Below are 27,297 nucleotides of genomic sequence, written 5' to 3'. Positions count from 1 at the left end.
TACTGGACTGCTTAGTGCTGTTTTGAATAATCTCTGTTATAGATGCGGGTGAAATAAGTATTGAACACGTCAACAATTTTTTAAGTAAATATAATTCTAAATGTGCTACTGACATGAAATTCTCTCCAGATGTCGGTAACAAACCATCCAATCCACACAGGCAAATAAATCAAATCAAAGATGTCCCTAAATTAAGTTATATGTAATAATGAGACATGACCCAGGGAAAAAGTACTGAACGCATGAAGAAAGCGGAGCAAAAAGCCATTGAAAGTCATGACACCAGCTGAAATCTATCAATAATTAGAAAGAAATCCTGCCACTTAGTGAAAAATAATTTCAGCTGGTTTATAGGATGGTCTATAAAAAGGTGTCTCATTACCAAGGTGCCACCAACGAAACATCTCATGATGGGTAAAACCAGTCAGCAGTCTCCAAGACCTTCACAACCTTAAATGTTGCAAAACATACTGATGGCATTAGTTACAGAATAATTTCTAAACTATTGAAGGCTCCAGTGAGCACTGCTGGGGCCATAATCCGGAAGTGGAAAGATCATTTCACCATAAACCGGCCATGACCAGGTGCTCCTCACAAGATTTCAGAGAGGAGTGAAAAGAATTATCAGAAGAGTTGTCCAGGAGCCAAGGACCATCTGTTGAGAGCTACAGAAAGACCTGGAATCAGCATTTACAATTTTTCAAAGAAAACAATAAGTAATGCACTCAACCTCTATGGCCTGTATGCACGTTCACCATGCAAGACACCATTGCTGAACAAAAAGCATGATCAAGTATTTAAAGTTTGCTCACAACATTTAGACAAGAGAAAATATAGACTGGTAAGAGGAGGCCAAAATTTAACTCTTTGGATGCCATAACACACACCATGTTTGGAGGCCAAAAGGCTCTGTATATCACCCCAAAAACACCATACCAACAGTGAAGTTTGGAGGTGGGAACATCATGGTGTGAAACGGTTTTTCAGCATATATCACTGTCAAACTTCTGGTCATTGAAAGAAGGATGAATGAACAAATGTACAGATACAGTCTTGATAAAAATCTGCTGCCATCCATCTACCAGGATGATGATGAAGAAATGAGGGTGGACATTTCAGCAAGCCAATGATCCCAAACACACAGCTAAGGAAACTCTCAATTGGTTTCAGAGAAATAAATTAAAGCTGCTAGAATATCCCAGCCAATCACCTGACCTGAATCCAATAGAAAATGTATGGAAGAAACTAAAGCTCAGAGTTCATAGAAGGAGCCCACAGAACCTTCAGGATTTGAAGAATGTTTGTGTAGAAGAATGGGCCAAAATCACACCTGAGCAATGCATGTGACTAGTTTCTCCATACAGGAGGCATCTTGAAGCTGTCATCACATCACCAACAAAGGCTTTTGTACAAAGTATTAAATACATTTTAATAAGCATGTTCAATACTTTTTCCCTGGGTCATTTCTCATTATTACACATAACTTATGGACATCTATGGTTTGATTTCTTTGCCTGCATGGACTGGATGTCACACCAGGGAATGTTCGGGGATCATGTAGAGCCCTGTGTCATTGATGGCTCTGATGCCCTTTGGCTCACTAGACTTTTATTGTGCTCACTTGTTACTGCCATGTAGAAACAGCACGGCTGCCTAATTCCTCACATCCCACAAATCAATACACAGTATTAGCGTGCCAGCTGGATCAACCTGGGAACCAACTAGAACGTCACTTTGGAGCTGGAAATATTAACTGTTAAAACAGTGTCAGCAGATCCGGAGAATAGTAGAGATACAGACACTGGACACATGAAGAAGCAATACTATCACGCTCATCAGGTTTGCGCCTTTCCGGACGTGTGGATACAAAGAGGGCTTTCTAGTAAAGGGAGAGCGGCAAGTCCACGAGTAAAATAAAAGACCCTTTTTTTTTTTTCTTCATACCATAAAACCCAACATACAAAGAAAAAACTGACGCGTTTCTGGCGTCCTAGACGCCCTTAATCATAGCATAGTAATGAAATTACAATGTTCCTGTTTTAAGCTAGACACAGCCAATCACAGAGAGGTTGAAAATAATATATGTAATTAGGAGATGTGCAAGAACAAGAAACATGCAATGAAATACAAAACATAACCAATCACTATACATACGAGATCTATCCTCTAGTTCATACATATGAAATATTTTGATATCCAAATTTAATACGAAGCATGGAGCGTACAGTAATGTACATGGAATAACTAATATATATATAAAAAAAGATTGCTCCTATAATTCATACCTTTGAGATGTTTGCTATCTAAGTTTATTATCCAGAATGCTTCTCACAGCATAAGGCGTTTATGCCACCTACCTCCTCTGAGGGGATATGGCACTCTTTCTATACCGAAGAATTTAAAGTGCATTGAATCACCATTATGCATAGTAACAAAATGTTTGACAGCACCAGAGTACGAGCCTTTTTTTTTTTTTTTTTTATAGATATATTATTTAAGTGTTCAGAAATTTACCGTTTTAATCTTCTAGTGGTGCATCCTACGTATTGTACTTTTCATAAATCACAGAAAATCAAAATATACTACATGGTGGGTATCGCAGTTAATTAATTCTTGGATATAATGCACATCTCCTCGAGAAGAGTGGAAGCTTCTTGTTTTGTCCGCAGCAAAGGCGCACATGTTACATCGGTTTCCATTACACTTGAAAAAACCTTTGGGCTTTAACCAACAGGTCTTTTTGGCCGGACTTTAGAACAGGCTTGGGGAAAGCATGTTGCCCAAGGTCCGGACTCTTACTGCCACCAACCTGCAGCCCTGAGGTAGGATTTTTCTAGATGTGTCATCTTGGATGATGACTGGAGTCATGGCACCCACCAATTCTCTTCCCATGGACTTCCAACTCACAAAGCATGGTGAGCTCTTATTCTTTTTTCCATAAGGGCTTTCTAGTGTCCACCATGCATAAAAGTACAGTACCTGAGTAGCATTTAGCCTATACATTCATGTCATTTACTGTAGATAAAACGTTACATTATTCAATAGCTGATTTTGCAGACATGTTCACTTTTAACGGTGCTTAGAGAAGCAAGCCTGCTCCGGGTTTGTTATGAAGCACTTCCTATTCTTTGTACTGGTAAATCAGTGTTGTCATAGGGACACTGAATAGTGTCAATGTTGATACCAAAGCAGACTTGAAACTCTATAAAGAGGATGATAGATATTAAAAGGTGAGAGAACTGAATGGCAGAACCCTGGTCTAGCCACCACTTCAGTAAACAGGTGCGCTTTAATTGCCTTCTACCTGCCTGCATCCTGGGCTACTCTTGATTAGCCGGCCTGGCGAGATGTCATGTATGTGCCATGCTGCAACAATGACAATGAACTAAGCCAACCAATAAAAAAAAAACAAAAAAAAAAACAGGAGCTAGGGATGTCAGCAGATAGGAGGAGGCTCGATGGGCTCCCATCCAGCGGCCATGGAACCAGGTCTGTGGAGTCGGAGTCAGTATTTTTTCATAAGAATTTGGGAAAGTTATGAAATGTCCTATAAATGTCTGTCCTATTCCTGATCTAAGGGTCTAGACTTTTAGCGGAGATTAATCTGTGCTACAGTAAATGTATCACTTAAACATGAGCCATGTATGAGGGAGTCAGAGTCGTGGAGTCTGAGTTGGAGTCAATGTCATGGAAATTGAGGAGTCAGAGTTGGAGTCGGAGGTTTGGCTTACCGACTCCACAGCCCTGCATGGGACACCGATTTGGCTGCTGGACCAGGCCCCTGCAAATCAATACATTCATCCCTAATGGCTAGACAAAGCCACATCGATGACCCCATGACAATACTTAAATACGAAAGAACTGAGCAGGGCAACTGGTGTTGGGCTATCTGCACATGGTGTCTTTTTGCTGAGTTTCTTAAGCAGAAACTCCAAGTTTCTTAAGAGGATTTGGAGCAGTTCCACTTTCAAAATTCTTTGGAAAGCTTCATGTGCACATTCTAAGGCTACGTTCACACATGGTGTTTTTTTTTCTGCAGCCAAAACCTTCATTCTTGGCATTAAAAACACGGTATAACGGTTTTTTAGGCTGATTACATGTGTGATTTGTCCACAGCACAAGCTAATAAAGTTTGTTTACTTTGCAAGACAAATGCTATTCTGCGATTTTTCGCATCGTTTTTATTCACTCGTTACTTTCTATGGGTGAAAGAATTGACATGCTCCAGATAGTCATATACCCTGCAGTGCTCAGCAAAGAAAAAAAAAAAGCTGTGTGTGCATGAGACTTCTGAAAGATCAGAGCTTCTGCTGTAAAACGCAGCTGCAGAAAAATAACCAGTGCAAAACACCAGGTGTGAACATCGCTTTATAGGGAGAATGGACCTACAGGGTGACATATAGCACCTATGAAGCTTTCCATTTACATATAAAGATTGATGCTTTCACACACCAAGCAATATGTAATAAATACATTCATTAAGTGAACACACATACCTACAGCAATCATTTGCAGTAAACGTGGATGTGCTCATCAATAGCTAGTTCCCATCCTCACAATACAGCATTCGTTACATGGTGGCATTCAGGAAAAATGGAACTTACCGGAGGCAATTCTGCCAGCTGGTTTCCATCCAACCAGAGGTCCTTCAGTCTCTGTAATGATCCAATGGATTCTGGCTGCAATCCCAATAAGAATAATTAGCTGCAGTTTATAAAAAGATCATAAAATGGTTTTGATACAAACACATAATGCAACAAGACTTCTCAGAAAGCGGAGGCATGTGAGGTTAGTTCTTATAGAAAGAATTGGTAAGAGACAAAAACCACAAGACCGTAAACCATTAAAGACGCTGTCCAGCTAAGACATGTAGCTAAAATTGTAATATATTATTGTAAAATAATAAATGCAACTAATACAGTTATCTGCAGCTAAAAGCTCAAGTTCTGGATGCCGCACATCATCTTCAGTTTTCTGTCCAACACTGGATGTAGGGGCAGAGACCCGGATTCCAGCAATGTGTCACTTACTAGGCTGCTTGTAGCCGTTTTGATAAAATTAGTTTTCTTTGCTGCAGATCTACCAGTTTTCTGAATGCGGATATCTGTATAATTCACCCACACCCCTGACTTAACAGCTTTCAGTGTACACTGTGCATAGGCAGAAAGCTGCTAATCAGTGGTGGAGGAGTGGTTACAAAGCAGGAGGACTACATGGCACAAGACAACTACTCCTCTAGTAATCTGTTGTATTTTTAATAAAATTTGTTTTAAATCGGCAAACAGCCTTGTGACACATTGCTGGAATCAGGGTATCTGCCCTTACATTATGCTGCTCTCAGATTAAACAAAAACCTGCTGACAAATTCCCCTTAAAGAGAAGTTACAGTCAGAAAATTACCTACTTGATTAAATCAGGTTTTTGTGTTCCATGTACTTCTGAGAAACGGCAATGTTTTATTTTTCAGAACATGATAATCTCATTAAAAAATAAAATGAGCAATCCTGCAATTTGCACTCTGACCACGGAGGCTTTTTTGGATTGATACTTCCTGTCCTTTCAGGAAGAGTTTCCAGGAGTTTTGTTCTCAGTAGAGGCAGGATTACAGAGACCGGTAACACCTATATACAGCTGATAACACAGGATCCTCCCTCACAAGAGGCGAGGTCACTGCTGACCCTGCTTCCCCTCCCTTCACTTATGAGCAGGGCCCTTACTCCTTTTGATATCAGAGTTCTGTTTAGTGTCTATACAAGTACCCTCCAAAACTGTAAAGTGCTGCGAAATATGTTGGCGCTTTAAAAATAAATATTATTATTAATAACTATTGGACACACTCATTAGACACCTCAATACAAAAGATAGGGTCTGGATCTAACTATTGTGGCTATGTGTTATCTCCTGAAACAAAAGGAAATTAGGCTTTAAAAAAGCCCCAGTGGCCAGGGAGAAAATTGCAAGAGTTCTATTTTCCCTTTTTAATACAGATTGTGCGGTTAAAAAACCCCAAAAACGTTTAAACACAAAAACCTGATTTAATAGGCCATATTTTGATATTAGCTTCCATTTAACGAGGAACAAATCGAAACACAAATTAATGAGTCAACAAATCAAAAGTGACCAGTTTTTGCTTTGATTGTATTCTCGCTTCTTCTGATCAATCGCTCAGTTCATTTTATGTATTCTTTTAATCTGCCACACTATTCCAGTGATATGGGCCTTTTTAATTAAATGTGCCCAATATGCAGGTTCATAGTGGTTACAGTATTTACCAAGGGGGCATTATTCACAAGGTAATTATGTAGCACAGCCTAAAGACACCCTCCCACACACACACACACACACACAATCCTGGTAATGAACAAAAAAAAAAATAGTACTAAATAAAAAAGGCTCATATCTCTGAAGTCATACGGCGGATATAAAACAAAATGGAATAGCTAGTGGAGCAGCAGGAATAACTTAAAATAAACTGGCTATATTTGAGAGACCCTCTTTAAAAACACCCTGCCCTGGTCACTTTCTGACATAAGAAACTCTGTCCTATGAGACACAATAAAGAGGGATGGTCTGCACTCAAGAGGAAGAGAGCTGCAGTGGGAGTAGGCTGTGAACCCAATCAATCCATGAAGATGTATCCACCGCACTCTCGGGAAAGTAAGTTGTAAATAGTTTTATTCAATGGAGTATACACACAAGGATAAGAAGAGTCAGATGAAACAAAATGGCAACAAAATTAAATTGGACGTTTCCGACCAGTCCCAGGTCTTTGTCAAGGGTCGCTGATTCTCTTACATGAAGCAATTAAGACATGCGTTGTTCGCACTGTAATGGAGGCTGGATCAATGGAAAAGCAACGCAGGCGCATCCTGAGAATGCGATGGATACTTTATAGGACACAAGCTGGAAGATGACCTTCTGAGACGGAAGCTTGTAGCTGAAGATCAGGGCTCTGAGGACTATATCAGCACATTAAATTCCACACTAATTTGAGGACATTAGGCTATGTGCCCACGATGAAGAAATGCTGCATATTTTTTCCGCTTTTCCCTGGCAGGCAAAACGCATGCGGATTTTACATGCGTTTTTCCTGCCAGGTAGAAGCGTTTGTCAAGTGTTTTTGCATGCATTTCTGCATGTGGGTTTTCAAGTGCTTTTCCAAGAGATTTTAGCATCACTTGGAAAAGTGCTTGACAACTTGGTCACACTATATAAATCCATGCAAACGCAGTGAAAACGCTTAAACGCTTGGTAATACGTGCCCCATGGTCCCCAATGATAATCCGCATGTGCTGTGCACATGCTGCAGAAATTTCTGCTGCGTTTTATCATTGCGGAAAAATATGCAGCATGTCCATTAATTTTGCGGACACGCAGCGTAATCGCCGCCATTGACTTCCATTGAAACGCATATTATCCGTGTCAGCACATTTGCACACACGGATATTATGTGATTCTATGTGCGAATGGTACCCAGGTTTGGAGAAGAAGAGACTCTCATCCAGAGTCCAGAGAATTTAAAATAAAAAATAAAGATTATACTTGCCTTCTGATGTCCTCCCGGTGTTTTCTCCGCTCCGTCTGGTCTGTTGTATGGGTCACGGTGTTGTGAAGGACCTGACAGGTCACATGATTCAATGACGTCATGACACATGACTCAATGACGTCACCGCAGGTCCTTCACACCACCGGGAGGACATCGGAAGGCAAGTATAATCTTTATTTTTTATTCTTTTACCATTCTTATTCTTTTTTTTTTAACCAACTTGGTCACACTATATAAATCCATGCCGTTTGCATGGATTTATATAGTGTGACCAAGTTGTCAAGCACTTTCCAAGTGATGCTAAAATCGCTTGGAAAAGAGCTTGATAATTCGCATGCAGAAATGCAATTAAAGACGCTTGACAAACGCTTCTACCTGGCAAGAAAAACGCATGTAAAATCCGCATGTACAATCCGCATGCACAATCCGCATGCGTTTTTCCTGTCAGGGAGAAGTGGAAAAAAATATGCAGCATTTCTGCATCGTGGGCACTTAGCCTTTAACTGAAATTTATTTTAGCTGGACCATCCCATTAGCTAGCAGGAAAAATCTTTGACAAAATTGAGAAGTACCATACATAACTCCCTGACCGTCTGGCACAAAACCAAGAGAAATTGGGAGTCTCAGAAGAAAGCAGACATAACCCATAGCCTCCCACATTATAGAGACAAGCGCCATTCTGCTGACCATTGGGAGGAGATTTTCCTGCAGCTTCTGTAGCTTTCCAAGGATACACATAGTACTTTACTATACTGTGCATAATTAGGTTTTCGGATACTCCAGTGGCTGTCAAATCTCATTAAAGCTTAATTTTTATTGTATACAGAATGTTTATCCGCATCTCCATTACAGTACACACCCATTACACATAGGGATAATTCCAAGGGTTCGGAATGATTTTGGTCAAGCCCAATCCATAAAAAGAGTATAGTATTTATTTCTTATTAAAATTGATCATGCTCACAGAAAAGTTAAATGGGTATTGATAAATTTAAAGGGAGTTATCCCATAACCAATATGTTTCACCTTTCTGCTTTGATACCCTCAAAGAATGGGGGTCCTAAAGCCCCATGTAGTGAGCATGTGTGGCTATTACTTAATTCACTGTGTATATGGAGTGCTGGTCTCATGTCCACTACCGCTCCCTTTAAAAGGAATCTGGCGCTAGGTTTTTGCCACCTAATCCGCGTATAGCATAGTGTAGGTACAGAGGCCCCGATTCCAGCAATGTCACAGGTCTGCTTAATGTAGTTTTGATAAAATCCCTGTTTTAAATCAGCAGAAGATTACAGGACTAGTAAACCTGCTGCCAGGTAGTCCTCCATATCCATGAGCTGTGTATAAGCCCACCTCCACCACTTTTTGGCAGCTTTCTGCTTACACTGTACATGGGCAGAGAACAGCCAATCAGTGGTGCGGGCGGGTTATACAGAGCTCAGCATTCAGAGAACTGCTAGATCTGCAGTAGATAAAACAGTGATTATATCAAAATGACAGCAAACAGATCAGTAGTGACTTCACTGGAATCGGGGTCTCTACCCCTACATTATGAGAGACCCCTACATTATGCCGAGCTGAGATTGGGTAGTAAAAACCTGGTGATGGATCCCCTTTCAGTTATCTAATTGTACGGTTGAACTTGTGTATGAACATGTAGGCAGTGCTAGATCATTGATCATACATGGTAATATCCAGAAGATACTTGACAATGAAACATTTAGTTTGTCAAACTGGGTATGTGTACACGGGCCTGGGCGTCCTACATTCCAGCAGATTACCTATACCAGTAGTATATGGTGATGTGCACACACGTCTAACCCATTACACACACCTAGAATTACTTTTACATCGGGGAAATTATAGAAACTGATACATTATAAACAGAGGAGAAAGGTCTGTACGTCTCTGCAGCAGAACAGTAATTAAATCCAAGTCCCTACAATAATGAAGAAGGAATACATGGAACCAGCCCAGGGTGCGCCCAGAGCAAATCAAACACCAGCTGGAAGGGACAACAGCCTCCTCCTTTATGACTCAGGGTGCTTTAAGGAAACTTAGCAGGCGATACTCGAAAATCTATGATCTTGTCATTGCTAAAGTAGACGAAACAGAAAACAGCCGGAAACCAGAAGCCTTACACATTGTGCCTCTCTAAGAGGTCATAATACGCGTCTTACAGGAGGCTTTAATCATGACGGCAACATAAATATGGAGTTTGCCGAGTTATTAGCGTCCTTATAATGCACAGTAATTAAAAATGGCAATTGTGGTGTTTCAATATTTTTGCTCTGCTTTATGGCATTTACTGTGCCAGATAAATAATTTTATGGCTTTATTTTTAATGGGTGATAATAGGAAATAATTTGAAACTGTAGTATATAGGTAAAAATCGCATTCTCCGTTGAAGCCTCCAAGGAGTACCCAAATTGCGACCACTGGGACTTCTGCATGTCCCCAAATGCAATGGCAACCTATCAGTGGGCGAAGGGAAGAGATGGGAGCTTGAAACCGAGTGCCCGCCAAGACCAAACGCCTTAAATGCCATTGTCAGAGATGGATAGAGACATTTAAAGGGTTAACAGCTCCGATCACAGCTTTTACATGCAGATGCAAGCTGTGTAGAGCAGCCGGCATCTGCTGCTCAGCTCCTGAGCCCACTCCATACATCTGCACGTCAGAAAAGGGTTAAAGGGATTACACCATAATGAGGAACTGCCGAAATAAGACAACCATTTTAATACAATGATGGCCATACGCATTTCTGTCTCACGAAACCTAAAAAGAGTTGAATTACACTGGGGCAATATCACTGTGGAGTTTGCAAGTTGTGGATGCACTGTAGCTTTATCCATTGGCTTCATATGAGCCATGTTGGTACGCTAATGATGTGTACAATATATCAGATTTATTACCGTCAATTACAAAATATTGAAAACGTAACAACTTAACCTGCCTCATTGGCATGTGTAGTTAATGTTTTCTGGTTGCTTAAGACAATAAAATGGACAAAACCATTAGAAGTTAGATGGCATTGTAATGTTTTAGAACTGGCCAGCACTTCTTTTGCAGACTAGTAGCACTTACTCACCATACAGGACACGCACGTGGCGACTTATAATTGCTCTGTGCAGTTTATTGCACAAATGAGACATATCATCAATAAAGTCAAAGTGATTACTTGTGAATCAACCCATAGGTAACGAACCTTAGCGGCAAGTGACTGCCCTCAATGTCTGTTGCGAATAGCATTGACGTTCTGCACAACCTTTGTTGCCCTTAATAAAGAACAACCTCTTACCGCGCGTTTCTCCCAAGAGACTCAAAGCACAGTCTGGAGAAAACTAATTAATTTGTGGCAATGTCCTGTGCAGACAGAGTGGGATATTTGCCCTCAAATGCCGAGCCGAGCAGGCGTCCAAAGGTGATATCTCTCTGATTGATCCAGAAGGCTCGGCTCCAAACATTTTACCGTGGATTCAAAGTATGGACAGTTTATTCTTGCTTGTTAATCTGAAAGAACTATAAGGAGCGTAAGGGCTCAGCACATCCTTCAGGATTAAAGATGTTGATGGATTTACAGGTCATCAGGCAAACCTTGAAATTGATTCTCTATTTAATGGGCAGTCAGCATAGAATTAGTGTTACATGGGCATGTCAAGGTTAATTGGCTAGCTGTAGCATTCTACAGTAACTGAATGCTTTTGTCTACGTTCATGGGACTACAGTAATCAGGATCGCAGTATGAATGCATGTACTCGTGGCAAGCTTCATGTTCATAGGTATTCTCATGAAAAGAGGGGTTTTCCAAGCATTAAAGATGTAATAATGGCAAATTATGGAGATGTTTTGAGGAGCGGAGTTTAGGTTTTTAAAGTGCAAGTGAAGAGCTGATCTCTGACCAAGAGAACGTCCGTCCTATCAAACTTCAGCCAGATGCCCTTTATCCACATGTATAGTTCAGCAAATCAGGATTAGAGGAACAAGTACCTTACAAACGACATGATAAAATATGTATACTACCATCATTTCATTTCCAGGCACAATGCTTAAAAAGAGGACTACATGTTGTAGGCAGTAGAGCTGCCCTGAAAACTAAGCACAAAAAACTCCCATCAATTCTGTACAGATGTGGCCAAAAGTATTGAGACTGACAAATATTGGTCTCCATAAAGTTTGCTGTTTCAGTGTTTTTATATCTTTTAGCCAGATGTTTCTATGGTTACTAAAGTATTTCATAAGCTTTTACACTTTTAGTGACAAATTCATCAGGTTTATATAAAGACCCAGTATTTACATTGTTCTGCCTTATTTTTCAAGAGTTCTGTACTTTGCCATGGTATGCTGCATTTCAGCTTCTGGGCCAAATCCTGACTAATTGGAACCTTATTCTTGTCTAATCAGCGCTTGCAGTTTATCACAACTTCTGTGGGATTGGGATCAGGGCCATTTCCTGGCCAAAATGTCACTTATTTGTTAACGGAGCCTCTTCGTTATCACTTTTGCCTTGTACCATGTTGCGCCATCATGCTGGAAAAAGCATTGTCCATCACTAAATTGCTCCTGGGTCGCTGGGAGAAGTTGCTCCATAAGGATGTTCAATACCATTCTTTATTCTTGGCACTGTTCTTAGGCAAACTTGTGAGAGAGCCAACGCCCTTGTATGAAAAGCCACCCCTCACAGTGATGGTCTCAGGATGCTTTAGTGTTGACAGGACAGAGGTCCATAGTAGCATTCACCTTTTCTTCTGCGGACAATTTTTCCAGATTTCCTAAACAATCTGAAAGGGGTTTCAGCAGAGAAAATTAACTTAATACCACAGCTCTGCAGCTCAATAAGATTACGTACATACAGTTATTTTCACTGATGAAGCCTCCTTCAAACTGTTTGGGACATCGGGGAGAACGAAAGTATACAGAAGAAAAAGTGAGTGCCACCATGAGTCCTGTATCATGCAAACAAAGCATCTTGGGACCATTTATGGTTATGTTTAATCCATGTTCATCATTTTGTCCAACACCACAGCAACACTTCCATGAATAAAAAATGGCATCTAAACATCCTCCAAGAGCAACTTCTCCTAATGATCCAGGAGCAAATTGGTGATGAACGATGCTTTATTCCAGAATGATTGAACAAGAACAAGACAAAAGTGATAAATGTGGCTTATTGAACAAAACAATGACATTTTGGGTGCATGGCCAGGAAACTCCCCAGATCTCAATCCCATGGAGAACCGGTGATCAATTCTCCACAAGCAGAGGACAAAAAAAAACACAAGTTGTGATAACTTCCAAGCACTGATAAGAATGGGTTGCCATCAGTTAGGATTTGGCCCTTGAGCTGATATCTAGCACGTCAGGAAGAATTGCAGAAATCTTGAAAAATAAGGGAGAACACGAACTATTGAGTTTTTACATAAACTTACTGAAATACATAAAAGTGTAAAAACTTCTGAAATAGTTATAATTGTAATTCAGTAACCATAGAAACATCTGATGGAAGATTTAAATACACTGAAGCAGGAAATTGTGAAAACCTAAATTTGTGTCAGATTAAACACTTGGCCACGACTGTATAATACAAGCACTGATGTCGATGGATGGAAGATAAAATTTTCATACATCATAGACCGTCTACTACATAAACGGATACTGCCCTCTAATGACGGTTTCTTTAAAAGGGAACCTCTCGGGTCAGATAATGCTATTAACCTGCAGATATAGGGTTAATATGTAGATTAAAAGCATTAAGAAGGTGCTTGGCCACCGTATCAAAGCATGACTCCCGGGAGAAAATTAGCCATACAGTCACCTCTCAGCACTGAGAGTGGCGGCTGTAAGCACACCCAGGCAATTTGACAGTCTGCTCTGACTGACAGCCAGCTCTGCAGTGCATCAGTGCAAAGCGCTAGAGCGTGCTTACAGCCGCTGCCAACAGTAACCTCATGACTGAAAGCCGGTGGCTCCCGGGAGGAATAAAGTTCATTTTCTCCTAGTAGCTGCACTTTCAGTAAGGCAGCCGAACACTTTCTAACACGATTAACAGGCAGATTAACCCTAAATCTGCAGATAATAGCGTTATCTGACTTGACAGATACCCTTTAAGTGCTTACTCACTTTCCTTTATATTGGGAGGCTCAGTATATGATGCACTCCTCGAATTTCACAGCATGTGAAGTTTTCCTATGTAGTCTAAAGTAGACCAAGGTTGCCAAACACAGATTCCTAATGTGGAACATGTCACAACCATACATTCTACATAAGAAATCTCTTACCAGGTTATAAATTTCATTGTTCCCCAAATCAAGCTCTTCGAGTCTATGAAGCTGTGAAACAGACCTGCCAATAACAAAAAGTAGTCAGTACTGAACAGAAGACGAGCGAAACAATGATTCATCTCTATCCAAGAAGACATACGCTACCTAGTGATTCAGGCTCTACATAACTCGTTCGCTATAAATCATCACTTGCTATAAAACACGGATTTCCTGCATGTATACAGATGAATTACCACTGGGTGTAGGGCCGCTTTAGCCTCAATTACAGAGGTGTTTCTTATAATTGTCCTATATTTAAGTTTGTCATAACAAACTCATCTATGTAGACAGGAAAACAACAATTATAGAATGCGAAATGGCATACTTACTGGCATTACTAACTATTTCGACTCTGTAGTAACAAACATTCATGGTCAGACTGCCAGTGTAAGGCTACGTGCACACAACATCTTTTTCATGTGAATTCCGCTCCAAAAACTGCCTAAAAAGGGCTAACTAAATGATCCAAAGAAACAACATGTGCATTTCTAAGTAAAAACGTCTTCTTGTACATATTTTGAGAATCTTTTAACCATTTAAGGTTTTCAAAGACGCCAAACTGTTAAAAGTGCCCCATCCCATCTACAGGCGATTTCCACTTTAAAGATGCTCTCTACTTCTTAATAGAAGTCAATGAGAAGACTCAAAAGATGACCAGGTTTATTTTTGAGCATTTTACGTAAAAAAAAAAAAAAAAAAATGCTAATTGTTTCTTCATTGCTGAATTTGGCAAAAAAAAAAAAAGACAAAATTGGAAAAGGTGTCCAAAAAAACCTGACGGATGTCAAAAACATCAAAAAAAGAACACAAGATACAACCAGGAAAAGAAAAAAAATCTAGCATTTGCAGAAGAGTCTTCATGAAAAAACTCAGTTCGGTCACCTGAAAAAGACGTGGTGTTCACATACCCCAACACTACAAGACGTCTCACAAGAGGAGCTTCAGCCAGTACTGTGATTAGACCCACAGAATGCCCAGGGGGGTCTTAAACCATTATTCTCCAACTTCTTTTAATCTTCTAGACTTAAATAATGAGCATATAGGAGGACACAATTCCTCATAATGAAGTCCTCCATAGTAAATGACTAAATACGCCTTCTCCGTGGCACAGCATGAACACGGCACTTAATGAGCTCCCCGGTAGGGTTGATACAATTGTAATGAACAGGAGAGCTCTCCGCTCATTAGTCATTTTGGTGCGACAACTACACAATTTATTTAATGCAGTCTCTTCTCATTAATATTCCAAATCTTATCAGTTATAATTTGACTGTAATGTCTTTATTGATATGTGCTACAGATAGGTCTTTGGATGAAAATGTGTGTCTCTTCTCAATGGAGTTAAATACCAGAAAACAGCAATTACTAGTCATTAACTTACTCTGGTAAATAGGTCAACAAATTCTCTCTCAACTCCAAGGACATGAGGTTTGATAGCCTGAAAAATAAGAAGAGTCCAATAACAGCAAGGGGTAAAAAAACGCAAATGAGCCATAGATTTCTACAAATTAGAAGAACATTAAACCTTTAATGAGTAAGGTTAACAAAAGAACAACTTGCTCATCGTTTGCAGTCTTTTTAGCATAATCATGAAACCGCCATAAAGAACACAAGAGTTAAGCCCCCGTCACACTAAGCGAGATCGCTGCTGAGTCACAAGTTTTGTGACGCAACAGCGACCTCAGTAGCGATCTCACTACGTTTGACACTTAGCAGCGACCAGGCCCCTGCTGTGAGATCACTGGTCGTGTCGGAATGGTCTGGACATTTCTTTGATCGTTGAGGTCCCGCTGGGTAGCATGCATCGGTGTGTTTGACACCTTACCAACGACCTTGTTGATGACTCAGACAGAGAAACATGTAGGCGTGCATCGTTATACAGATCGTTACGGGTCGCCGCATCGTTGCTGCGTCGTTGGGAAGATCTGACTGTTTGACATCTCACCAGCGACCACATAGCGACGCAGCAACGATTCCTGACAGGTCGTATCGTTGTCGGGATCGCTGTAGCGTCGCTTAGTGTGACGGGGCCTTTAGTTTCCTGTGTGTGACCCTATCCATCATCCATTGACGATCACTAAAAGGGGTAGAAGCTCAGTATGACTAGTCCAAGCAGTGCGGGAAGGTGGCTATAATGGTCAGGAACAGTTCACAAACAACTATGAGCCCTTATGGGCAGTGGCCACTGAATTATTCTCCAAAAAGGCAGAAGTCCATGTACTAATGGGTTGAGTTTCTGATGGTCATCTCTTTACCTGACGGAGCCACTTGTAAACATTACTGTCAGAAACCGATGAGGGGAGAAAAGGCAGATTTTCTGTGGGCAGCAAGGTGGCTCAGTGGTTAGCAATGCAGCGCTGGGGTCCTGGGTTCAAATCCCACCAAGGACAACATTTGTAAGGAGTTGGTATGTTCTCCCCGTGTTTGTGTGGGTTTCCTCCAGGTTCTCCGGTTTCCTCCCAAACTCCACAGACATACTGATAGGGAATTTAGATTGTGAGCTCCAAGTTCATACATCATACATGTTCAGCCCTTGTCTGTAAAGCGCAGAGGAATTAATGGCGCTATATAAAAATGAGTAGAATAAATACATTCCTCACAGTTGAATTGTAGTAGGAGACAGAACAGGATCAAATAAGAGAAGGGTAGTCAAGGAGCTGTCCCTTTTCAGAAAACTACAGACTACAAGCTGTGGTAGTTATAAGAAAAGAAACAGTATTATACCCTCACAGGGTCCAATGCCGGCCCTTTGTCGCTGCCTCGCCTTCTTTTGTCTGAAGAGCCGATGTCACTGTCAACAGCGCTGCAGCCAACCACTGAACTCAAGTAGCTCTACCCATGTAGATGGCACAAGTCACTGACCTTACTGAATGGCTGCAAGCTTGTCTATTCATTTTATTTATATAGCACCAACATATTCTGCAGTACTTTGCACACATTAACCTCACTGTCATTGGGGATCACAATCCAAATTATTCCCTAGGAGTAGGTTTTCAGAGGGTGGGTACGTATAAAAAAAAAAAATAAAAAAAAAAATGAATACCAGGTGGAATTCTATACAAACAAGGGGGAGAATATACAAACTCTGACATGAAATCAGAATAAACTTTCCCGTTTTAGGTCAATTAGGATTACCAAAATTTTTAATATTTGCCAAATGCCAGAATAATGAGAGAGAGAGAGAATGTTTTAAGGCGTTTTTATTACTTACTGCAAAGTCAAAAGTTTACATACATTTCATTAGTATTTGGTACCATTGCCCTTAAACGGAATGACTTGGGTCAAATGTTTGGGATATCCTTCCACAAGCTTCTCACAATAGTTGGTCAGAATTTGGGCCCATTCCTCCTGACAGAACTTTTGTAACTCATCCAGGTTTGTAGGTCGCCTTGCTCGCACCTGCCTTTTCAGCTTTGCACATAAATTCAGGAGATCAGGGCTTTGAGATGGCCACTCCAAAACATTGACTTTGTTTTCCTTAAGCCATTTTGTTACCATTTTAGCAGTATGCTTCGGGTCATTGTCCATTTGGAAAACCCATTTCCTCCCAAGCTTTATCTTCCTGGCTGATGTCTTGAGATGTTGCATCAGTATTGCCACAATCTTCTTTTCTCATGATGCCATCTATTTTGTGAAGTGCACCAGTCCCTCCTGCAACAAAACAACCCCACAACAAGATGCTGCCACCCCCATGTTTCACAGTTGGGATGGTGTTCTTAGACTTCCAAGCTTCTCCTTTTTCCTCCAAAACGGAAAGATGGTCATTATGCCCAAAAAGTTAAATTTTAGTTTCATCAGACCACAGGACAGGTCTCCAAAAATTAAGGTCTCTGTTCCTGTGTGCATTTGCAAACATTAATCTGGCTTGTTTATGTTTCTTTTGGAGTAATGGCTTCTTCCTGGTAGAGTGGCCTTTCAGCCCATGTTGATACAGTACTTGTTTCACTGTGGATATTGACACAATCTTAGCAGCTTCTGCCATCTTCACAAGGTCTTTTGCTTTTGCCCTTGAGTTGATATGCACATGTTGGACCAAAGCACGTCTATCTCTGGGACACATAACCCGTCTCCTTCCTGAGCGGTATGATGGCTGGAATTTCCCATCTTGTTTGTATTTGCGTATAATTGTTTGTACAGATGAACGAGGCACCTTCAGGGATCTTGAAATTGTACCCAAGGATGAGCCAGACTTGTGCAAGTCCACAATTCTCTTCCTGATATCTTGGCTGATTTCTTTAGACTTTCCCATGATGCTACACAAAGAAGCAGTGTGTTTGAGGTGTGCATTAAAATACATTCTCAGTGTGTTTCTAACTCAGATGTTGCCAAAAACCTACCAGAAGCTTCCGAACACATGACCTCATCATATGAGCAGTCCACAATTGTTTAAAGGCATAGTAATCTTAGAGTATGTAAACTTTTGACTTTGCAGTAAGTAATAAAAATGCCTTAAAACATTCTCTCTCTCTCTCTCTCTCATTGGTAAATGAGAAGTCGATCGCAGCATTACGGGGGCAAGGGGAGGTAAGCGCTGATACTTACCTCCTCTGCCGGTGTCCCGCGCAGTCTACGGCAGCTCCTGGATGTTGTCATGGTGACCCCATGTCATCATGACAACATCCGGGTCACCAGCAAGCAGGAAGTTACTTTGGTCACGCGCAGTGCATGACCAAAGTAACTTCTCCCTGTGCAGCGCTGACAGGCTGCATGGCATAGGTATGGTGCTGCATTCCTGTGCTATACAGGCGATCAGGCTGCAAAAAGTGAAAGTCCCATAGTGGAACAAAGTTTAAAACTAAAAAAGTGCCAGAAAGTGAAAAAAAATATATAAAAAAACCATGTAAAAATCTAAAAAAATTAAAAAAAATAATCCCCCAAAAATAAAAATATATTGTACCCATAATATATAATTTATCATGAAAAAAAATAAATAAATAAACCAATAAAAGTACACACATTAGGTATCGCCACGTCCGGAACGACCTGACCTATGAAACTGTCCCACTAGTTCACCCCTTTAGTGAACACTGTTAAAAAAAAAAAAAAAAAAAAAAAAAAAAACAGGAGGCAAAACACAATGCTTTATCATCATACCGCAAACCAAGAAGTGGAATAACACGCGATCAAAAAGACGAATGCAAATAAAAATGGTACAGCTGAAAACGTCATCTTGTCCCGCAAAAGAGCCGCCATACAGCTCCATCATCCGAAAAAAAAATAGCCCCCAGAATAAAGAGCTACAAAAAAATTATTTTTTCTATAAAATAGTTTTTATTGTGTAAAAGCGCCAAAACATAAAAAAAAAATATAAACGAGGTATCGCTGTAAACGTACTGACCCGAAGAATAAAGCTACCTTATCAATTTTACCACATGCAGAACAGCGAACAGCATAAAAAAAAACAATTTCTGAATTGTTGTTTTTTGTTTATTATGCCTCCCAAAAATCGGAATACAAAGCGATCAGAAAAGGTCACGTGCCCAAAAATGGTACCAATAAAAAGGTCAACTTGTCCCGCAAAAAACAAGTCATCACATGACTGTCGGCCGAAAATGGAAAAATTATAGCTCTCAAAATATGGCGATGCAAAAACTAGTCTTTGCAAAAAAAAAAGCGTCTTTTAGTGTCAATCATAAAAACCTGATATGAATCTGGTATCGCTGTAATCGCACCGACCCGAAGAATAAGTAGTCTAATCACTTATACCACACGAGGAACGGCGTAAAAAATAAACGCTAGGGTTGGGGTTGTGATAGGGTTGGGATTTTTTCAAAAGTAAAGGAAAAAAAATGCTGACGATATGGCGACCAGTGTTGTGCGCAAGTGCTCGCTACTTGAGTTTGCATCGGTGCTCGGGTATGCACCGAGTATCGCGGGTGCTTGAGTGACATGCTCGAGTCTCCGTCCCATATACTTTGCGGCCAAAAAAACCTTGCGGGGATTGCCCGCCATGCACGAGCGATCCCCGCATGTTTTTTTTTGGGTGTCTAATAACCGTGAAACACGTGGGCGGGGACTCGAGCATGTCACTCGAGCACCCACGATACTTGGTGCATACCTGAGTACCCGATGCAAACTCAAGCAGCGAGAACTTGCGCTCAAGACTAATGACAACTTATTCAATATGATGACCTAATGTTATCAAATTCTGTCGTACCTCTGGGTTCAAAATGTTCACTATAACACTTGATAAAATCCTTGAGGGGTCTAGTTTCCAAAATGGGGTCACTTGCGGGGGTTTTCCACTGTTCAGGCGCATCAGGGGCTCTCCAAACGCGGCCGCTCTCGATTCCAGCCAATTTTGCCTTCAAAAAGTCACACCGTGCTCCTTCCCTTCTGAACCCTGCCGTGCGCCCAAACACTGTATTTTCCCCACATATGGGGTATCAGTGTGCTCAGGAGAAATTGCACAAAAGATTTTGGGGTCCATTTTTTCCTGTTACCCTTGCAGAAATAAAAAAATTGGGGTCTAAAGAAACATTTTTGTGAATAAAGTTAAATGTTAATTTTTTTCTTCCACATTCCAAAAATTCCTGTGAAGCACCTGAAGGGTTAATAAAGTTCTTGAATGTGGTTTTGAGCACCTTGAGGGGTGCAGTTTTTAGAATGGTGTCAATTTGGGTATTTTCTGTCATAAAGGCCCCTCAACATGACTTCAAATGTGATGTGGTCCATAAAAAAATGGTTTTGTAAATTTTGCTGGAAAAGTGAGAAATCGCTGGTCAACTTTTAACCCTTATAGTTCCCTAATAAAAAAAAAAAAAAAGTTTGGTTCCAAAATTGTGCTGATATAAAGTAGACATGTGGGAAATGTTATTTATCAACTATTTTGTGTGACATATCTCTCTGATTTAAGGGCATGAAAATTGCGAAATTTTCTAAAAATTTTCGCAAAATTTCAGTTTTTTTTTCCTACAAATAAACACAAGTAATAACGAAGAAATTTTACCACAATCCTGAAGTACAATATGTTACGAAAAAACAGAATCAGGGGGATCCGTTGAAGCGTTCCAGAGTAATTACCTCATAAAGTGACAGTGGTCAGAATTGTAAAAATTGGCCTGGTCATTAATGTGCAAACCACCTTTTGGGGGTAAAGGGGTTAACACCACTGTCTGATGCCACCACAATCCGAAGATTCGGCTGAACGAGTATATTCGTCAAAAAAACGATCAGGCGTGTTACAAATTTTCAATAATATGTAGTAATTGTGATAGAGAAGCTCTTCTGTTTGACTGGAGCAAACAATAGCAGCCGTCACTCCCCACATCTCACATGAATGAGTCTTGGATGCTCATGGCCCAGTGACAAGGTCATCAAATATACCAACTACTGCAGAGAACACCCCACAAAACGTGCAATTTTAGAGATATTCTGACTCCGTCGTCTAGTCATCACCATCTAAACCCTGTCCTAATTCACAAGGTAACAATGGTCACAGTAAAATACTAAAGAAGGTCGTAGCACTTCCATTATTCACCCTTGCAATGTTTCTGCTCACTAAGGAGCCATTCCAAACCAAAATATTGCACTTATGGTCACCAACAGGTGTAATTGCTTACCTATGTTAAAGGTGGTGTCCACATCTTGGGACAATGTTTGCATATATTTTGGGGCTAAAAATCATTTTTTGCATTTGGGATCCATTACAAATTTTACACCATTTGACTTTTACAGGGTCTTCATTTTCATGCACATCTAGCCATAATATAGTCTGTGTGAACGTAGGCTTTTTCTGAGCTCCTCTCAGTTGATTTATGACCACATTTGAGGGAACGTTACCATCCAAGAGACACAGACAGATTTTTCCATATGTGTAATCCTACATGCACTTTGTCATTTTGTTGTTGTTTTTCACTGAAGCAGGTAAAGCACTGTTTTAACATTATCCATTGACTCCTAAAAGGAATTTGTCAGTGTAGCGCCGGCGTCCCTGCCCTCTGCTAGGCAGGGACGCTGTTCCCCTCACCTCCCTGCTCCGTGCCCGGCGTCCTCCTCCCGCTCTGCTGGCAGCGCGCGCTCCTTCCCGTCCACTGTGCTTAGGGCGCGCGCGTGCGCTCTCCCTCTTAAAGGGGCCGCGCGCGCCGTCCTAAGGAGTACCCGGCCAATGGCCGGAGGACTTCACCATATATAAGGCACCTCCTCCAAAATGGAGGTGCCCGAGCAATGTTGTTGCACTGTTTACTACTCTGCTTCAGCCCTCAGGTCCCGTTGCCAGTTACCTGCCAGTTACCTCCCAGATTCCTGCCTGATTATCTGCTACCTGCCTGCTAGTCTGAGGTCCGACGGTCTGCCTTACTACTCCTGTCAGTCTGTCTAAGGACCAGTCTGCCCGCTCACCTGGGAGCGCACATCAGCCACCTGCCTGCTTGCCCGAGGTCCGACGGTCTGCCTTCCAACTCCTGTCAGTCTGTCTATGGACCAGCTTGCCCGCTCACCTGGGAGCACACACCTGCTACCTGCCTGCTAGTCTACCTGGAGGCTCCGCCATCACGTGCTGTGACCACCTGCCTGTCCAGTGACTCCTGCTCGCTCACCTGGGAGCGCTCATCTGCTGCCTGTCCGCTAGCCTACCTGGAGGCTCTGCCGTCACGTGCTGTGACCGCCCGCCTGTCCAGAGTCTTCTGCCCGCTCACCTGGGAGCGCTCATCGGCCGCCTGTCTGTTGGTCTTCCTGGAGGCTCCGCCGTCACATGCTGTGACCACCCGTTCTTCCAGAGACTCTCGCCTGCTCACCTGGGAGCTCACGTCTATCATCAGCCGCCACAGGTCGTACCAGCCCTTTACCTAGAGACTGCCCCGGTCACTTGCCGTGACCATCTGCCTGTTCATCCAGAGACTGCCCCGGTCACTTGCCGTGACCTCCAGCCCGTTCACTCAGACTGTCCCGGTCACCTGCTGTGACCTCCTGCCCGTCTTCCCTAGTCGCCACCCGCTCCCTTACAAGGACTGCCCCCTTGTATAGTAGCTCAGAGGTTCCGCCTCCCAGACCCGTTACAGTTTGCTCGGGCCATGGAACCCGGTGGCACCCAAGCTCCCTCGCTCTCGGACCTGTGTCATGAACTGTCCCGTCAAAGGTCCCAACAGGAGTCCATCCTGGGTCACCTGCGGAATGTCAATACTCGCCTGGACACACTGACTGCTCCACCAGCAACCTCCGCCAGTGCCATGTCTCGCAATCCGGCAGCTCCGCTGCCCACTAATACCATGGTATCCTACCCTGGACCCCGGCTTTCTGCACCTCCTCGCTTCGGCGGCGACTCCGCCCAGGCTCGGGGCTTCATAAATCAGTGCACCCTGCACTTTGAACTATTGTCCCACCAGTTTAACTCCGACCGGGCCAAAATTGCATTCATCATGTCCCATCTCACCGGGGAGGCCCTGGCCTGGCTAAATCCTCTATGGGAGAGAGGAGACCCCCTGGTGTCCAACTTGCCTGCTTTTCTCACGGCTTTCCGGAAAGTCTTCGACGAACCCGGACGGAAGACCTCATCCGCATCATCACTGCTACGCCTCCGTCAGGGAAGTCTCACCGTGGGCCAATATGCCATACGGTTCCGTACCCTTGCCTCGGAGCTGGCCTGGGATAACGACGCTCTGGTTTCCGTCTTCTGGGAGGGTCTGTCCGGCCGTATTAAAGATGAACTTGCCGGTCGGGACATTCCTACCACTCTCGATGACCTAATAACTCTTGCCACCCGGATTGACCTACGGTTCCAGGAGCGTGCCAAAGAGGTCACCCGTGAGAGGAGGTTACCATGTCTAGCTCCTACTTTTCAGAAACCCGTCACTCCCTCCGTCTCTACCCAGGTACACTCTCCTGAGTCTATGCAGGTTGACCAGACCAAGATGGTCAAAACCCGTCAGGACTTACGCCGTGCCGAAGGGAGCTGCTTCTACTGTGGCAGTAAGGAGCACCGGATCCGTGCCTGCCCGGAGAGGTCGGGAAACGCCTGTGTCTAGGTTCGCTCAGAGAGGTCAACCTAGACAAGAATAAATCCTCTCCATCTCTGCTGCTGTCAGTCTCAATCGTCTGCGGGGAGAACCGTTATTTCGAACTAGCCCAACTGGACTCTGGAGCAGCCGGGAATCTTATTTCACAGTCCCTGGTAGAGAAATACCGCATCCCCACCAAACCTCTGGCTGTACCCTTGTCTGTTGCTGCCGTGGATGGGGGCCTCTTACCACGCCCCATCCAACTCATCACCGAATCCATTACTCTGCAGGTGGGAATGCTGCATTCTGAAAGTATCTCCTTTCATGTTCTGCCTGGACTCTCTCACGCCCTCTTGCTAGGCCTACCTTGGCTCCAGAGACATGCACCCGTGCTTGACTGGCAGACTGGAGAAGTCCTTCGCTGGGGACAGGACTGCCATAAGACCTGTCTGGTTCCCGTCCGTCCTTCTCCTACCCCAGCTAATCTACCTGGACTTCCGATTCCTTATTGGTCTTATGCTGATGTCTTTAATAAAAAGGAAGCAGAGACACTACCTCCTCATAGACCATACGACTGCCCTATCGACCTGTTACCTGGTACTACTCCTCCCCGTGGGCGTATTTATCCTTTATCCGCTGCTGAGACCCGGTCGATGTCCGAATATATTGAGGAGAATCTGGCCAGGGGATTCATCCGGAAATCTACCTCCCCGGCGGGAGCAGGCTTCTTTTTCGTCAAAAAGAAGGACGGCTCTCTCCGTCCCTGTATAGACTATAGAGGCCTTAACCAGATCACGGTGAAGAATAAGTACCCCCTTCCGCTCATTCCAGAGTTATTTGATCGTCTGAGGGGGGCTAGAATCTTCACCAAACTGGACCTCCGTGGGGCGTACAACCTGGTTCGTATCCGTCAGGGGGATGAATGGAAGACGGCATTCAACACCCGGGACGGCCACTATGAATATCTGGTAATGCCCTTTGGTCTCTGTAACGCTCCTGCCGTCTTTCAAGAGTTGGTCAGTGACATCTTCCGGGACCTTCTCTACTCCTGCGTAGTGGTGTACCTGGACGACATCTTTGTCTTCTCTCCGGATCTCCAGACTCACCGGAGGGACGTTCGTCAGGTCCTGCTCAGGCTCAGGCAGAATCACCTCTTCGCTAAATACGAGAAGTGCCTCTTTGAGCAGACCTCGCTTCCGTTTTTGGGCTACATTATTTCTCAGACCGGCCTACGAATGGATCCAGAGAAACTGTCTGCCATCGAGAAATGGCCTCGACCGGAGGGGTTGAAGGCCATTCAGCGATTCCTGGGCTTCGCCAACTACTACCGCCTCTTCATACCACACTTCTCTTCCCGGACTGCCCCAATTTCCGCGCTCACCCGTAAAGGTACTAATCCCAAAGAGTGGCCGCCCGAAGCAGAGGAGGCCTTTCTTTCCCTAAAACAGGCCTTCTCTTCCGCCCCGGTGCTGCATCGCCCGGACGGCAACAAGCAGTTCTTCCTGGAAGTTGACGCCTCCTCCTCTGGAGCCGGAGCGGTACTTACCCAAAAATCATCTTCCGGGAGAATGGTAACTTGTGGCTTCTTCTCCAAACTCTTCTCCTCTTCTGAGCGAAACTATTCCATAGGACACCGAGAGTTATTGGCCATCAAACTGGCATTGGAGGAGTGGCGTTACCTACTCGAGGGGGCTCTTCACCCGGTAATAATTTACACTGACCATAAGAACTTGGCTTACCTCCAGCATGCCCAGAGACTTAACCCGCGCCAAGCCCGGTGGTCCTTGTTTTTTGCTCGCTTTGATTTTGTTCTTCATTTTCGCCCGGCTGACAAAAACGTCAAAGCAGATGCCTTGTCCCGATCCTTTCTGGTGTCCGATCTCGAGGAAGAACCTAAACATATCATCGATCCCGCCAGAGTAATGCAGGTGGCTCCCGTGAGCCTAAATCGTCTCCCTCCCGGTAAGACGTTCGTATCAGTACCTGATCGGGAGAAGATCCTACACTGGGGCCATTCGTCTAAACTAGCTGGCCACGCCGGTCAGAAAAAGACCCTCCAGCTTATTGCCCGGCACTACTGGTGGCCTACCCTGCACAAGGACGTAATAGACTTTGTTTCTGCCTGTGTGTCCTGCGCCCGCAACAAAGTCCCGAGACACCTGCCAGCCGGTCGCCTTCTTCCGCTTCCTGTGCCTGCTGCCCCCTGGCAGCATATTGCTATGGACTTCATAACTGATCTCCCCGTCTCTGCCGGTTGTACGGTCATTTGGGTGGTCGCTGACCGCTTTTCCAAGATGGCTCACTTTATTCCCCTGCCTGGTCTCCCGTCTGCACCCGAGCTGGCTAAAGACTTTATCCGCCACATCTTCCGTCTTCATGGCCTGCCCCTCCACATAGTGTCGGATCGTGGGGTACAGTTCACCTCACGTTTCTGGAGAGCCACTTGTAAACTGCTAGACGTCACCCTGGACTTCTCTTCCGCTTACCACCCACAGTCTAATGGTCAAGTGGAGCGGATCAATCAGAACCTGACCAGTTACCTCCGGCACTTCGTTAATGCTCATCATTCTGACTGGGTGGATCTCCTACCATGGGCAGAGTTCTCTTATAACAATCACGAGAGCGAATCCTCCTCCAAATCCCCGTTTTTTGTAGTCTTCGGTCAGCATCCTCTGATTCCTTTTCCTGTCTCCACCTCTGTGGACAACCCGGCTGCGGAATCTCTCGTTAGCAAATTTTCCTCCATTTGGGAGAGTACCCGATCCGCACTCCTCCAGTCGTCCGAACGGATGAAAAGACACGCTGACAAAAAACGCCTGGATCCTCCACAATTTCGTCCTGGAGATAAAGTCTGGCTCTCGTCTAAATATGTCCGACTCAAGATACCTTCTTACAAGTTAGGGCCTCGATTCATCGGTCCTCTGGAGGTCATCAGTCAGATCAACCCGGTGGCCTATAAATTAAAACTCCCGGCCAACTTACGGATCCCTAACTCCTTCCATGTATCTCTCCTCAAACCTGTGGTACTTAACTCTTTTTCCAAGTCTACAGGTACGCCTCCTGCTCCGGTTTCTGCTGAGGACGAGTTTGAGGTAGAGAACATTCTTGCCACCAAAAGGGTAAGAGGAAAGACCTTTTTTCTAGTAGATTGGAGGGGGTTTGGTCCTGAGGAGAGAACGTGGGGGCCCCGGGAGAACATCCATGCCCCTATTATCCTAGCTAAATTTTTGTCTGGCCTAAAAAAGGGGGGGCCTAAAGGAGGGGGTACTGTAGCGCCGGCGTCCCTGCCCTCTGCTAGGCAGGGACGCTGTTCCCCTCACCTCCCTGCTCCGTGCCCGGCGTCCTCCTCCCGCTCTGCTGGCAGCGCGCGCTCCTTCCCGTCCACTGTGCTTAGGGCGCGCGCGTGCGCTCTCCCTCCCTCTTAAAGGGGAAGCGCGCGCCGTCCTAAGGAGTCCCCGGCCAATGGCCGGAGGACTTCACCATATATAAGGCACCTCCT

The 27,297-nt window shown here is 43.6% G+C and overlaps 1 protein-coding gene across 1 annotated transcript in view; it reads right to left on the bottom strand.

Annotated features, from left to right (window-relative positions):
• Positions 1-27,297, bottom strand: part of LRRC1 (leucine rich repeat containing 1) — a 196,218-nt gene that overhangs the window by 49,128 nt on the left and 119,793 nt on the right. Inside the window, exons 5-7 of the mRNA XM_073675417.1 lie at positions 15,245-15,301; positions 13,822-13,885; positions 4,605-4,679 (exon numbers count right to left, since the gene is read on the bottom strand). Coding sequence (XP_073531518.1) covers positions 4,605-4,679; positions 13,822-13,885; positions 15,245-15,301 — 196 coding nt within the window. The remainder of the gene's footprint in view (positions 1-4,604; positions 4,680-13,821; positions 13,886-15,244; positions 15,302-27,297) is intronic.

The sequence above is a fragment of the Phyllobates terribilis genome, unplaced genomic scaffold, assembly GCF_046119375.1.
Source record: "Phyllobates terribilis strain yellow unplaced genomic scaffold, ASM4611937v1 Scaffold_3__8_contigs__length_932513732, whole genome shotgun sequence".
NCBI lineage: Eukaryota > Metazoa > Chordata > Amphibia > Anura > Dendrobatidae > Phyllobates > Phyllobates terribilis.
The sequence above is the reverse complement of the archived record's forward strand: the minus strand, read 5'-3'. Positions and strand labels throughout refer to the sequence as shown.